This window comes from Haemorhous mexicanus, chromosome 19 (genome assembly GCF_027477595.1).
Source record: "Haemorhous mexicanus isolate bHaeMex1 chromosome 19, bHaeMex1.pri, whole genome shotgun sequence".
Classification (NCBI taxonomy): domain Eukaryota; kingdom Metazoa; phylum Chordata; class Aves; order Passeriformes; family Fringillidae; genus Haemorhous; species Haemorhous mexicanus.
The window spans coordinates 3,510,688-3,523,951 of record NC_082359.1 but is presented as its reverse complement, the minus strand read 5'-3'; the positions used below and the strand labels follow the sequence as shown (position 1 = coordinate 3,523,951).

The 13,264-nt window shown below is 50.0% G+C and overlaps 1 protein-coding gene across 1 annotated transcript; it reads left to right on the top strand.

Moving 5' to 3' along the window:
* Nucleotides 1-227: 227 nt before the first annotated feature.
* MLEC (malectin) lies at nt 228-12,786 on the top strand. Its single transcript, XM_059863858.1, has 5 exons — nt 228-441; nt 3,732-3,910; nt 5,247-5,423; nt 5,583-5,640; nt 6,814-12,786. Exons 1-5 carry the CDS (start codon nt 252-254, stop codon nt 7,041-7,043), a joined length of 834 nt encoding a protein of 277 aa, XP_059719841.1. The 5' UTR covers nt 228-251; the 3' UTR covers nt 7,044-12,786.
* The last annotated feature ends 478 nt before the right edge of the window (nt 12,787-13,264 follow it).

The following is a 13,264-nucleotide window of genomic DNA, read 5'->3' as shown; positions in this document are numbered from 1 at the left end:
CCGGCTCCCCGCGCCGCTCCTGCCGCTGTCCCCGCGCCGCTCAGCCCAACCCGCCCATCGCCGCCGCTCATTGGCCCGCCGCCTTATGAATATGCAGATACAGGTCCGCGGTCGTCTAATGACAGGCGGGCAGGTAATTAATATTCTCGTTTCGGCGCGCGGATTCGCCGGTGCTCGTCCCGCCCCGGCAGCGGGGTAAGCCGCCCCCTGTCGGCGGCAGGAAGGGGCGGGCGCGGCGCCGGGAGCGCGACATGGTGGGCGCTCGTACGCGCGGGGCGCCGCTGCTGCCGCCCGTGCTGCTGCTGCCGCTGCTGCTGCGAGGCGCGGCGGGCGGCATCGCCGACAGCGTCGTCTGGGCCGTCAACGCGGGCGGCGATGCCCATGTGGACGTGAACGGCATCCACTTCCGCAAGGACCCGCTCGAGGGCCGCGTGGGCCGAGGTGAGGGCGGGGGACACGCCGCGGCCGGGGGGTTTCGGCGGGACAGCCCGCGGGGTCCCGCTCGCCTCCGCTCCGCCGAGGCTGCGGGGTCCCGCTGTGCTGGCGGCGTCCGGGACCCGCGCGCCCCCGGCGCCGTCCTGCCCGCTGCAGTGCCGGCGGCTCTGTGGGTGTCCCCGCAGGACGGCGGGGGCTCCTCTCCCCCAGCCGCCGGGGGACGGTCGTGGTCCGAAGGCAGCGCCGGCACTTGTCACCAGCAGGACCACGGCCACCCCTGTTCTCCCGCCGGGCCCAGGGCTGACATCCCTCGTCCCCGTGGCGGTGCGGGCCCGGGGCCCCAGAGGCGGCGGGATGAACCCTGCGGGATGGTGTTCTGCCCTCGGCCTGCGGGCTTGTGTAATGCCGGAGGGGAAGTGGCTCCGCGAGGGTTGGAGTGGGATTTCGGCTGCAAAGGCGGCGGGAGCAGTCAAGCTGCCAACCCTGCCGCGTGCGCCCGCCGGTCTCTTTTCCTCTCCCGTTTTCCACTGAAGAGCCCGTGTTCTACAGCAGGATCCGCCGGTTCACAGCCCAGTGCGCAGCGCGCTCGGTGCAGTGGGAACAAGCTTTTCCAGCCCTCTGCAGCCGGATCTGGGTCGCGCACGATGTGGGCTGATGCTTGCAGCATTCTGGACCCGACAGCGAAGAGCACAGGCTGCTCGCTGGAGCCCCGGTGCTGGGCCCCGCAGGGGGAAGGTACAGCCGGGTGGTCTGCTCCATGCCCCAGTCTGCGGCTGGGTGTTCAAGGGCAGGGACACGAGCAGTAGAGGCAGATGGGAAAACGTCGGCTGCTCTAACTACCAAGTCAGTAAAATCTTCAGCCTACTATTTAGGACAGGATGGAAAACTAATTGCACTTGGATTACCTTTTCCTACTTCCCCCAAGACCACCACGGTTTGAATTGTGCATGTTTCTGATAATTGATGTACCAAAACTTAGTCGATTCACTTATATATTGAAAAGCTAGCAGTGCTGAGCTTCTCTGCTGTCAGTTACAGGTGAGTGGTGGAATGTGGAGACGAGCTGTCTGTTCATTTTTGAGTCTAACCTTTGCTGTTTTCATGTAGGATGATGAGGATTTTCCTGTGCTAAACAGCTGGAACTGTTATTGCTTGTCCTGCATGAGTGCCATCCCAAATGGAGAGCCTTTTGAGCACACTGGATAGAGTGGAGGTCACATTTTAATTCTAATACTGTTTTTCACACCCATGGAAGCTGCTGCTCCAGTCACACAGGGTGCCCTGATCACTGTAGGTCAGCTTCCCTTCATAGACCTCTCACATGTGTGACTTGAATGTCCTTGTGGACTTGAACTATTTATTTCTGAGTTGAAGAGAAAAAAGGGTCTTTTTCAAGTACATTGTGACATGCACTTCCTTTGTGGAAAGCCCGTGGTGTTTCCTCTGAGCAGCAGGCTGTTACAGTAATCCCGCATCAGCCAGTGGTGCCAGGCACAGTGGAGACTTTACCCCTTTGAGCTCTCAGCTGCCTTTCCCTCAATGGCTTTTTATTGCACCATTGTTCGTTTACTCTGGGCTCCTCTCTGTGTTGATAGACATGTAAGGGCTATAGCAGAAATGTATGGCTGACTGGGAGGAAATGACCGAGGGATAATAATTCAGGGCTGTACTGCCTCTGGGCAATTTAAAACCTTTTTTTTCAAGCCTCCATTCAGCTGCTGTGCCCTAAAGGACTGACTGAGCTGATGGCAATTACAGAATAGGCAGGTGCCAAACATAGTTGAGTTAAAGCTTGGTGTGTACTGCTTGCTCCCTGTGAGCAGCCAGCGTGCTCTAAAATCCATCTTGCTTCCACAGCTCTGTCAACAGAACTCTGACATGCAGGTGACAGGTCTTCCTCTCCAGTTACCTTCTTGGCTATTAAAGGGCCTTCTTCCTGTGAATGCTTTCCTTTAATAGAGCTGCCTTCTGTGGAGTCCTTAGTTTGCTATCACTGTAATCTGTAGCTGGCCAGAAATATCTGTGTGGGAGGACAGGTTAAACTTTTCACCCTCCGTATTTCTGGTGGTTAGAGTCCTCAGTCTTTATGCCCAAGTTCGAGTGGTAAAGAGAAGTGGAAGATTGCCTGAGCAGCTCTGTGTGAAACAGGAGACTAAGAACTGGCATTAATTTCCTCTCACTCGTTTGCATTGGCTCTGTCTTTGGCAACGTGTGCTCTGTTAGTAGCTCTTGCTTTGTCTTGGCCAATGCAGTGTCTGTTCCCATGGAGATGGGGCTGGGAGAGGTAAGTGTCAGCAGAGAACTTCCTCTGGATCAACTTCTGCCTGAAGTGCCAGTGGATGGATGGTGTCCACAGTCGTCCCTCCTGCCCCTGCTTTGCTGGGGAACTGTTTGATGTGCAGCCCTGGAGGCATTGCATCAGTTTGCATTTATACAGGAACCCTGATACAGTAGCAAGCCAAGTGGGGTTAAAGTTGTTGGGGGCTGCTGTAGAGGTGGTGAAACACTGAAGTGAGGCAAATTTTGTGATTTCTCTTATTTTGTCAGTTGTTATCCCGTTTTAGCATGGTGTTTGGGCCCTTCTCAGGGGCTCTTTGCATGCCTGCAGACAGCACCCTTTTCAGCTGGGTGGCTCTGAGAACATCAGCTGATGGAGCTGCTGGTGCTCTTGAAATGCTTGTGTATCATTTTTGCTTCCTTCATCCCGTCTTCATGCTGACAGGTATTGTGGGCCTGTGGTGAGAAGAAATGGCTTTGTAAGATGCTTAATGCTTTTCACCCTTCTGCCATTCCCCAGTTCTTTGTTGAGGGGGATGAGTCTCTAAAACCCAGTGCTGTCAACTGCTAACATCAAATCTGTTGCATCAATGAGTCGAGTCAGTACTATGCCAGCTATTTTAGTTTTGTACTTGGAGTCTGAAATTTGAAAATATTGTAAAAATATTCTAGGTGTTTTCACTCTTTAAAGCAAGAGCCAATGGCCAAGTCCTTTGGCTTCATGTAATATTTTTTCTAAACAGGCTTTTCTTTCTGAAATGGTGAGAGTGAGCTTACTGTGTCTTGGACTGCAGCAGGTCTCCAGACCTGTTTTCTTACATTTCTTGGATTTTGGGGCTTTGGCTTCTTGTGCTTCTGCTCTGGTAGTGCTGCCACCTGGTCAGAGCAAGCAGAGGAGATGGGTCTGAAGAGTTTTAAGTGCCACTTCTGGAGTTAAGCGCTTCAAGAATATATAAAGTGTTTCTTCTTCAGAAGGTAACTGTAACCCTTCCTCTCCTTCCTTTCTGCTCAAAACCCAGCCTCTGACTATGGTATGAAGCTGCCAATCCTGCGCTCCAACGCAGAAGACCAGATTCTGTACCAGACGGAGCGCTACAATGAGGAAACCTTTGGCTACGAAGTTCCCATCAAAGAGGAGGGTGACTATGTGCTGGTGTTGAAGTTTGCAGAGGTCTATTTTGCCCAGTCCCAACAGAAGGTAAGCAACAGCTCCTTGTGTGTCTCTGATGCGAGTTCCTGGCTAGGACTGTGTGTGCTCAGGTTACCTCTGCTGCTTTGCATGCTGGAGGAAGGAGTAAGTTAACTGAGGTCACAACCTCTGCCAGGCTCTGAAGCCTCAGAGCTCTTTCCACATTCTAGCCGTACAGTTGGACTGGAAAACTTAATTTCAGAGTATTCAAACAAACATGTGCAACTGAACATAACTAGCAATAGAGTTTTACAACCTAATTATGCTGTACTGGCTCTGAGAAGTTTTTTTTCTTTTTCTTGAACACTTGCTTCTCACTTGACAGCATAGTTCTGCTGGAGGAAGTATTGCATAGATTAAAGCAGGGAGGTGGTCTGGGTTAAATAGCCTACTCAAAACAATTTTTACAAATGTAGTAAGACTTGATACTGGTTCAGTCTGATTGTGAAAGCAGAGTTAAATTCATCTGCTTTTTGCTTTTTAGAGAAGAATAATCCTTGTCCACTTTTGAAATCCCTCATGTACAGAAGTGGAAACAGAAGCAAGCAAAACTCAAAGCCCTGTGATAAATTGGGGTAGGACTGGTTTGGGTTTTAGTCTGGCTTTCCTCTGATTCCATCAGCTTCTTTAGGGCTGATCTTCTTAAGCACTGTGCTGCTTTCCTGCCAGAGAAGTATTTCAGGGAGCAGAACTGGTGGGGCTAGCTTACAGAACGGATGCAAAAAGCAGCCTCAGATTAAACTGAAGGGCTGAGGTATCTTTGGTTCCTCTTCCTTCATGTGGTTCTGCTGGGATTCCCCAGGTGCTGCGTGAAGTTTGAGTCATTACAGCCCTGAGGAGGACTTTCACTCTGAGTTCACAGATGTGGTTAGCAGTTAAACATTTTACCTCCTTCAAACCCTGTGTTCTTCACCAGCTTGTTTCCTCTTTTCTGTTCTGCTGCAGGCTGTTGGTAAGAAATGGCTTCATTCCCTAGGGTGTGGTGTGTCACAGCCACGCCAGGGTGGTAGGAGCAGGTCTTCAAGCAGGAGAAAAGTTGTGAAAGAGAAGCATCAATAAACTAGAATAAAAATGTGCTGTCCTTAGGTCTGAACAGCAGATGTAGGGGCTGTTTTAAAAGGAGGAGGCAGATTTCAGGGTATTTGGAAACATTGTTAATGCTTTAGTGTCTTTACGTGGCTGAATTTGGGCTTTGAATCCTTCCCGAAGGAGTGGGTCAGGACATGTTACAATTCTTTCTGGCTCTGGGTGCATAAAAAGCAGAGACCTTTCCTCTTCTGTTCCCATTTCAACTGTCACGTGCCTGAATCTGCTCTGACTCTCTGTCATTTCTTCCACCCTGAAGGTATTTGATGTTCGCTTGAACGGCCACGTGGTGGTGAAAGACTTGGACATTTTTGACAGAGTTGGACACAGCACAGCTCACGATGAGATCATTCCCATGAGTATCAAAAAGGGAAAACTGAGTGTCCAGGGAGAGGTTTCAACATTCACAGGAAAGCTCCACATTGAGTTTGTAAAGGTAATAAGCTTTTCAGGGCAGAGCTTTGATCTTCCCTTTCCCCTTCTTACCCAGGCATGTGGTGCAGCTGTGTGCTGGAGGAGGAGAGGTGTTGGTAGGTGGGGAGACCATTCCTTTTCTCAGAGCTGCAGCACTGACTGCTGCTTTTGCTTTTTCTAGGGCTACTATGACAATCCAAAAATCTGTGCCCTATACATCCTGCAAGGAACAGTGGAAGGTAAGCACAGTTTCTGAGCCAGAAGGCTCTTCCCCCTTGGAGAGCAGCCTGTTGCTTCTCAGACTATGAGATCATAGCTTTTCTGACCCACATCTGCCAAAATTGTTTCTCTTTCACTGAGTTCCCACAGAGTGCAGTTGCAGAGTAAAGTAGGTGTGTACTGTCCTCATTCTCCTCTAAGTCACAAAGCTTGTGTCATTTTGGAGTGAGAAAAATCAAATTGTTTTGGAATTTCCTGTATATGGGGTAGAGGAGAAGGGAACATGTCTGGTCAGTCTCAGCTTATAGCTACAGATAAATACCCTCTGGCCTTGGATGTCAGCAGCAGCCCTGCAGACAAATAATTTGCAGCTATTTTAGCTAGTGCTTAAATATTTCTTACCTGGAGCTTTGTTTTGCCTTTTCAGCTTTAGGACAAGGCAGTGTTTTTTCCCCAGATACCAGTTCCTCTGGATAGCTCCGGGGAGAGCTGGAAAGGTCCTTGTTCTTCTATCACCCTCTTTATAAGTGAGCTGGAATTGGAGCCCCTCTAGCTCCTGTACTAGGAAGGTTTAGGTTCCCTCTCTGTCCAAAACATCAATTTGCTTTACTATGGGATGGTCAGGGATGGTCAAGTGCTGCTGAAGATTTGGTAAGAGCCTTGTGGCCAGGTGGCACCTGCAGCTCAGGCCCAAGGCTCAGAAGGCTGGATTTGGGTGGGGCTTGGCCAAGCTGCTCTCACAGCTCTAGCTTTGAGGGGGTGCAGTGATGTGGAGTAGGACTGTTTATGGAAAAGGCTGTTCCTGTTTGCACCTGTATCTGCTGGTCCTGCAGGCAGCAGGTGCTTGTTCTTGACTAGATCTTTCTGAGCAGCTGCAGTATCTGAATGTGTGCTCTAAGTGTGCTTTTGTGAATTACCTTGTCCATGTGACACATGGATGGTGTGGAAGGAGGAAGTTTTTCTGCAGCTGGATCCTTGGGTGCTCTTGTCTTGCAAAGAAAAGAAATAGTGGTGTGATCCTCTGTGGTAGAAGATACTCCTGTCTTCTGAAGTGTTCTGGTTGTAGTTTTGGTGAGGTCTCAGGTGTCCTCTGGCTGATGTTCATGTTGGATTGGGGAGAGGGGAAGGAAGTGTCTCAAGGGAACTCCCAATTTACATCCTGCCTGCTTGCAACCTTTTGTTTTGTTCAACAGATGTTCCAAAGCTGCAGCCACACCCAGGCCTGGAGAAAAAAGAAGAAGATGATGATGAAGATGACTATGATGATGGCTCCAGTGTCAAAAAACAGGCAAATAAGAACCGGGTTCAGTCAGGCCCACGCACACCAAACCCCTATGCCTCGGACAACAGCAGCCTCATGTTTCCTATACTGGTGGCCTTTGGTGTCTTCATTCCTACCCTCTTCTGCCTCTGCCGATTGTGAGAGCAAGCCCCACAGAGCATCAGCCCAGGGGCTGGGAGGGAAGGAGTTGGACCAAATATGGTTGCTTTCAATTTCTCCATATTGTTCATAATTTAAGGGAAAAAAAAAAAAAAAAGAGATGATTCATTTGGAATGAATAGCAATGAATAGCAGGTCCAGGTAAGAGGGAGCTTACCTTCCCCCTGCCAGCAAGCAGCAAGGCCCTGGCCTTCCCCTTCGCACCATGTGCAGCCTCTGATTCTCCCTGGGGCATCCAAGAGTGAACTGAGTCCTGGCTGGATGTGTATTGGGCCATGAAAGCTGAGGCTACCAGTCCTGGGCCATGTCCCACACTGAGAGAAAGCCATGTGCTGTAGGATCTCTGCCTTTACTGGGTGGAATACGGTTCCTTAAGCAGGAAAGCAATTCCCTCAAAACAAGGCTGGGGTACACATTTTGTCCAGGAGTGTGGAAGTGTTGTGGTGCTGTTGGGTGTCAAGCGACTGCAGAGGACAGAGCCTGGCTCAGCATCTTCCTGAACACGTGCAACACAATGTATGGTACTCACCTGCATAAAGATACCAAGGCTCCAGACCAGCCTCCGTGGAGACGGTTCCCTCCTAAGACTGCAAGCTGTGCCAGGAGCAGAGGGATTTGTCTGGCCTGATTTGCTGCACCAGTTGGGAGAGACTTTCCTAGTCTGGCAATTGCAATGTTTGTTGCATCGCAGAGGGATTCTGCTGTAGCCTGCGAGAGGCTGACGTTGTCAGCGTCTGATCAGATGCACTTGTTTTCTGTATTGATTATGGCTTTTGTTTCCTTTAATATCCTTTTCTTTTCAAAGTTTTTGTTTTAAGCCCAGTTCCTTGTTTTGCTTTTCCTAGCAAGTGACCTCTATGGAAGAAGCTGAGAATCAGGTGAATTAGAGAGGAGGTTCAGGATTTGTTCCTTACCCTTCCTAATGGTGAGCTTCCTTGTCTGTGACTCTAAACAACCTGTGCTGTAGGACAGAGAGCAGAGCAACCTGGTGGATGCTCCCTGTGGTCTCTCATTCCCTCTGTAGGGACCTGCCCTGCCTGTTTCACTGAGAAGTGGAACTGGTCAGTGTTTGCAGGGAGTGAGTTTGGCCTTTTGCATATCCAGGCCCTGTAGTGAAGGGGCAGATGTCCAACTTTTCAGTCCTGCAGAGCAAGGTGATTTGTTGCTATCTGGAGATCTGGAAGTGAGCAATGCACTGGAGACAAGGTCACCTGCTTCCCCCAGGGATATTTCTGCAAGAAGCTTCTCTTCCCACATGCAGAGCCTGTGCCTGCCTGGCAGAGGCTGAACAGAGTGAAAGCCACTGCTGTGCCTTCTGGTCCAGAGCTGCGGGCCCTTAGGAACTGCCTTCCCACAATCTTGGCCTCCAACATGTTGAGCATTTCTGGCTGACCAGGAGGCAGATGTTCTGTGCTGGAGCAGGATCTGTCCCAGGCAGGGTTGGGTTTTTGTAGGTCAGCTTTGTTGCTGCTGAGCTCTGGGCTCATGGAGCACTTTACCTCATGCTCTCCCTGTTGTCCTCAGAAGTGTTCTGTCTTTCCCTGGAGCAGTGGCACTGAGCAGTGACCTCTGCTGCTCTGCCTCTCTGGGCCTGCGTTTTCCTAGCAGTTGTTTTTGGGTTTGGTCCCCTGCAGTGGCTCAGCCTTTCTTTGAGCTGAGCAGGGTCAGCAGGATTACCAAGTTTCTGGCCAGGGAACTGGAGGAGCAGCCGCTCTGTTCTGCTGGGCCCAGGCAGCTGAAGCCTTCGCTTCCTCTTATCCCTCAAGCTGTGATCCCTGGGACCTGTCAGCTCAGGGTCTCCAGAGTGGAAGCTGAGGGAGGTGATAAAATGCTGCTCTCTGCATCAGTGCTGCTGAACCTTGCCTTTCTGATCACATCACTGCTACAGGCCTGACTCTAATTCTGTATCTATGAGCTGAAAAACAAGCAGGACCTTAATTATCTTCTCTCTAACTGCACAAGGGGTAGTTTGGGACAGAAGGAAGAGAGTCTCCGCCCCAGTTAAAGGAGAATTCAGGCTTTAGATAGAGCAGATCTTGAAGAACAAACCTTAGGATGAAAGGTGGTAAGTTTGAAGTTGTCTGCTTCATCTTATAGCTACTGTTAAAATCCTAATACTTAAAAAACTATTATAAAATATGAGCTCTGATTTGTTCAGTGACAGTGCCTGCAGAAATTCTCCAGAATTTTTGGGTTTGCTCTAACTGGATTGAAGAGACATTTAGATCTTTATCAGTTTTGAGAATCATGAACTGTGCTGATTTGTTAAGCAAAGAACCTGGGGTTGAAAGCAGGCGTCTCTCTCAGGAGCTGCTCTCCTCCAGGCCTTTTAGGGTGCATTTTCTTGGAGCATCCTTGAAGCAAGGAATCACTCTGCTTCTTGTGGCTCACCCAGTAATCTCAGCACCTTGCCTGCCATGGGAGAAAGGGTGTGTGTTTAGATGTGCAGAAGTTGGAGACAAGTCTTTTAGGACAGTATATCCTGGCCTCTCCTAGCAGCCAGGGCACCCATTTGGTGCCATCAGCTGCCCCAAGGCAGAGCTGTACAGGGTATGATCTAGTTTGTTCTAGTTGCTCAGTTCAAATGAATTTGTCTTATTTGAATAAGAATAGGGAGGAGAAACAGTTCATCCTTCATGGCTTCAATTTAGTTGTTTTGACTCTGGTTTTGTGCATCTTTCTCACTACAAAGCTGGTTTCTGGGGGGTTCCTGACCCTGTCAAGGTCCTATGAGCAGTTTCCTTCCTGGTCCATCCCCTCCTGACAGGTTTGCTTTGGAAGGAGCCTTCAAACAAAGCATGTGGGAGCACCAAGGATGGTGGGGGCTGGCCAGTCAGCACCCCTCTGGGAATGGAGTACTCCAGCTCCCCTGGCCATCTCTGTCTAGTATTTGCAAGCCAGACTCAGGGTTGTAATGAGGTACCTGATCCTGACCGGGGAAAGAAAGTGTTTGGGCTGGCTGTAGCTTTCCAGAATGGGTGTTTGAGGGAATATCCAAGATGTTGTTGAACTGAGACAGGTCAGAGACAAGCCTGTTTGTGCTGATTCCTCTGCCAGCAGCAGGCAGATGGAGTGCAGCAGTGTGGGGAGCTGGGTCAGAACCAACCCTGGCTTGATTCATGTTGTGTAGAAAGGGGCAGATATGGCAATTTTAGTAAGGCTTCCACTTAATAAAGGGAAAATCACTGTCTGTGATGTTTCAGGCCTGGATCCAGCCTCAGCATAATGGTTTCAAGGCTTATTTTAATTGTCCCATCAGCCCCTCCTTTAAGCCAGGCTATTGAAGTCTTCTGTGTGTCTGACTAAACATCTCTGACCCTTTTGAGTGTCCCAGGTGGCAGTGAGCAGAAAGCCAAATGAATTCCCTTCTCTTTTTGGTGCCTTTGTCTCAGGCTTTGAATAAAAGTCTATTTGATGGAGCTTCTTTTTTTTTAAGGAGCTTCTGAGTTTTTTCTTTTTCTTCAAGGGACAGGCATTCCCTGCCCTTGAGATCAGATGGGGACTGTCTCCCTGTCCCCACATGCCAGCTCTGGAGGTCACAGCTGAAGTAGAGAACTGTGAACAAGTATCTTTATTTTCAGCCCTTAAAGTCAATGGAAGAAAAGTCTAGCAGAGGATAGAAGAACTGGAAGAGCTCCTTCAGGTCTGGTCTGCCCCAGAAATCGCCTGAAGGCAGGATGGAGAACTTCCAGACAGTCTGGTGCCTGGGTGTCTGTGCAGTTCAGAGCTGAGTGAGTCACGCTGGGTCCTGGTAGCTGTTTGGCACTTACAGCTTCTAGGTGCAGAGTGGGGCTTGGGGGGTCCTGCACCCCTAATTTACTCACTGAGGGCTTGCCCCGTGCTGCTTAGATCTGAACAGAGCAGGGACCTGTGCCTAGTCCTTTGGCCTTTAAGTTGAAATGGGATTGCAACAGCCAGGGAAGTGTTTTGGTACAGGAACTCTGGGCTGAACAAGCCTGTTGCTGATAGAAAACAGCAGGAGGGAGAGAGCCATTAGAGGGCTTCAGCCCTTGATATGAGACAGATTCTGAGCAGCTGCGAAGTACCAAGTGTTTCAGGCTCTGTTTGGTGCTCAAATGTGGGAGAGATCCGTCTGCTTCTTGCACGTATGATGGGGGGGGGAATATCCTTGCTGAGAATCCAAGGGAAATGGGAACTGGGCCAGCACTGAGCTGATTTACCTACTGGCACTTCTGCATCTCCACAACAAATGCCAAAGCCTAATACAATTCAAGGATGCTATTTTAACGTCGGCCTGGTTCCACCAGTCTGTCTCCACAGGCTGGTCCCAGAGGGGCTCACAGAAGTATTCTCAGCGGCACAAACACGCCAGGCTGGAGCTGGGAAGGCTCAGAAACGTGATCCCACGGAGGGGCCTCCTGTGCTGCACCCCTGCTTCGTGCTGCCCAGCAGGTCTGGGGCACATGCATTCACCTTGGATCCAAATGGATTTGACCCAGGAGTATTGTAGCATTGAAAGGTGCTGGGATGGGTGGGAGAGGTGAAAGCAGGTCCATGTCTTCCGGGACTCTGGCTTGCTCAGAGTTTATTGCTGTATATTAAATACTATTTTTGGAGATTGAGGGGAAGATGAGGGTGGGGAGGGATGTGACGATGCTGTCCCCAGTCTGATTGGTGGGATGCTACTACAGGTTATTGATAGGTTTTGATTTTTTTTTTCCCCAAAAAGTGCTTTATTTAAAAAAGAAAAAGTCAACAGAACAAGTGCTTTCCACCCTCCTAGAAACTGTGCTGGCTGATTAGAAAATGTGAATAATCTTTTGCAAACATCAGAGGTTTCTGCTGAAGAGTTTGTGTGATGGAGATTCGAAGGCAAGGGGCAAAGAACAGCTTGAACCAGTTTAGCTGGGAAGAGTGTGAATCCAGGAAATGCAGGATCTCTGCCCTGGAGTTGTCCCCTGTCACACTTAATGGGGATGTGCTCTCCTGTGCTACCATGGCTGTTCTGTCACACTGTGGCTGTTCCTGAGCTGGTGTTCTGGAGCAAAGCAGTGGCTGGAAACTGGCTGGCAAGTGGAGGGCTTGAATTTTTTGTGGTTTCCTCGGGGGCTTTGTGCATTCAGGGCTTTCCCACTTGAGGAACAGCTGGGTTGGTAAAGGAGCCCTGGAGCCTGTGAGAGCAGAGGCAGGACCTGTGCTCCATGCCAGGAGGCAGCAGCCAGGACTGTGAGATGTGGTGGTGCTCTTTGGGTCCTGTTGGGGTAGCAGCAGTTGGCACATGGTCCCACTGCTCCATTGTGCCTGGCTGCGGATGTGTGGAAGTGACCTGTGCCACTGGCATTAAGGACACATCACAAACTACTAAAAACTGCAGGTCTACGTTGTCTGTAGAGGCTGAAGCAGTGTGAGGAGAAATCTCCATCTGTACATGTCACCAGTACAAAGGGTTTTTGAGGAGGATTTTTTATTTTACTGCCCATTGTTTTGTGTTGTAACAACTTGCAGTGACATTTTTTAGTTTGTTTTGCAGCAAGCTTGGGCCCTAGGTGAAAAGCACAGATACCTATTTCTGATTGCATCAGCTTTGCAGGGACTAGTTTGGGGGAGATGGACTTGGGGGTGGGTGATTTTATTTTTGGTACACGGTAGCAGTTTTATTTTTTATTTTTCCCAGGATGTTTGGCTGAGGGAATGTTCTGAAATCTACTGTCTGGCAGTTTAACCAGCAGTGTGCTAAAGGAAAATAAACAAAATTATATTGTCACTTGGATGAGATGGTTCCTCTTTTCTGGTGATGGGGGCAGAGGAGCCCCCTCTGGTTTACACCCACGTGAGGGAGGTCGAGCCTGGCTGACTGCTGGGTAGCACCGTGCTGCTGCCTCCAGTACAGCCCTGGTGATCTCTTGCCCGTTGTTTTGAGCGATGAAGTGCAAATCGAATGGTACAACATCCTCTGAAAAGTGCTGATGTGGTTGTTGCTTCCTGCTCAGAGCCGGAGCACCAGAGAGATGTAATCTGCTTTCTGGGCTTTGCAAGCTGCCCCCCTTTCAGCTTGAAACCGTGTCAGAGGCAGCTGGGGCTGGAGCTGGAGCAGAGAGAAAGCAGCAGCTTTGTGCTCCTGGTCCCATGCAGAGAAGGTTCTTTTCTGGAAGGACTGGGTCTGTCCTTCCTTAGGGATAGAGGCACCAAGCCCATGCAGCAGGGAGGATTTAGGAGCACTGGTGCAGGCAGTTTTTTGTGAA

Bases quoted from the DNA above. Each gene is read 5' to 3' on its own strand.
- MLEC (XM_059863858.1), top strand. From the start codon at position 252: ATGGTGGGCGCTCGTACGCGCGGGGCGCCGCTGCTGCCGCCCGTGCTG. The intron at 3,911-5,246 runs GTAAGCAACAGC...TCCACCCTGAAG, and splicing joins TTGCCCAGTCCCAACAGAAG to GTATTTGATGTTCGCTTGAA. The intron at 5,424-5,582 runs GTAATAAGCTTT...TGCTTTTTCTAG, and splicing joins TCCACATTGAGTTTGTAAAG to GGCTACTATGACAATCCAAA.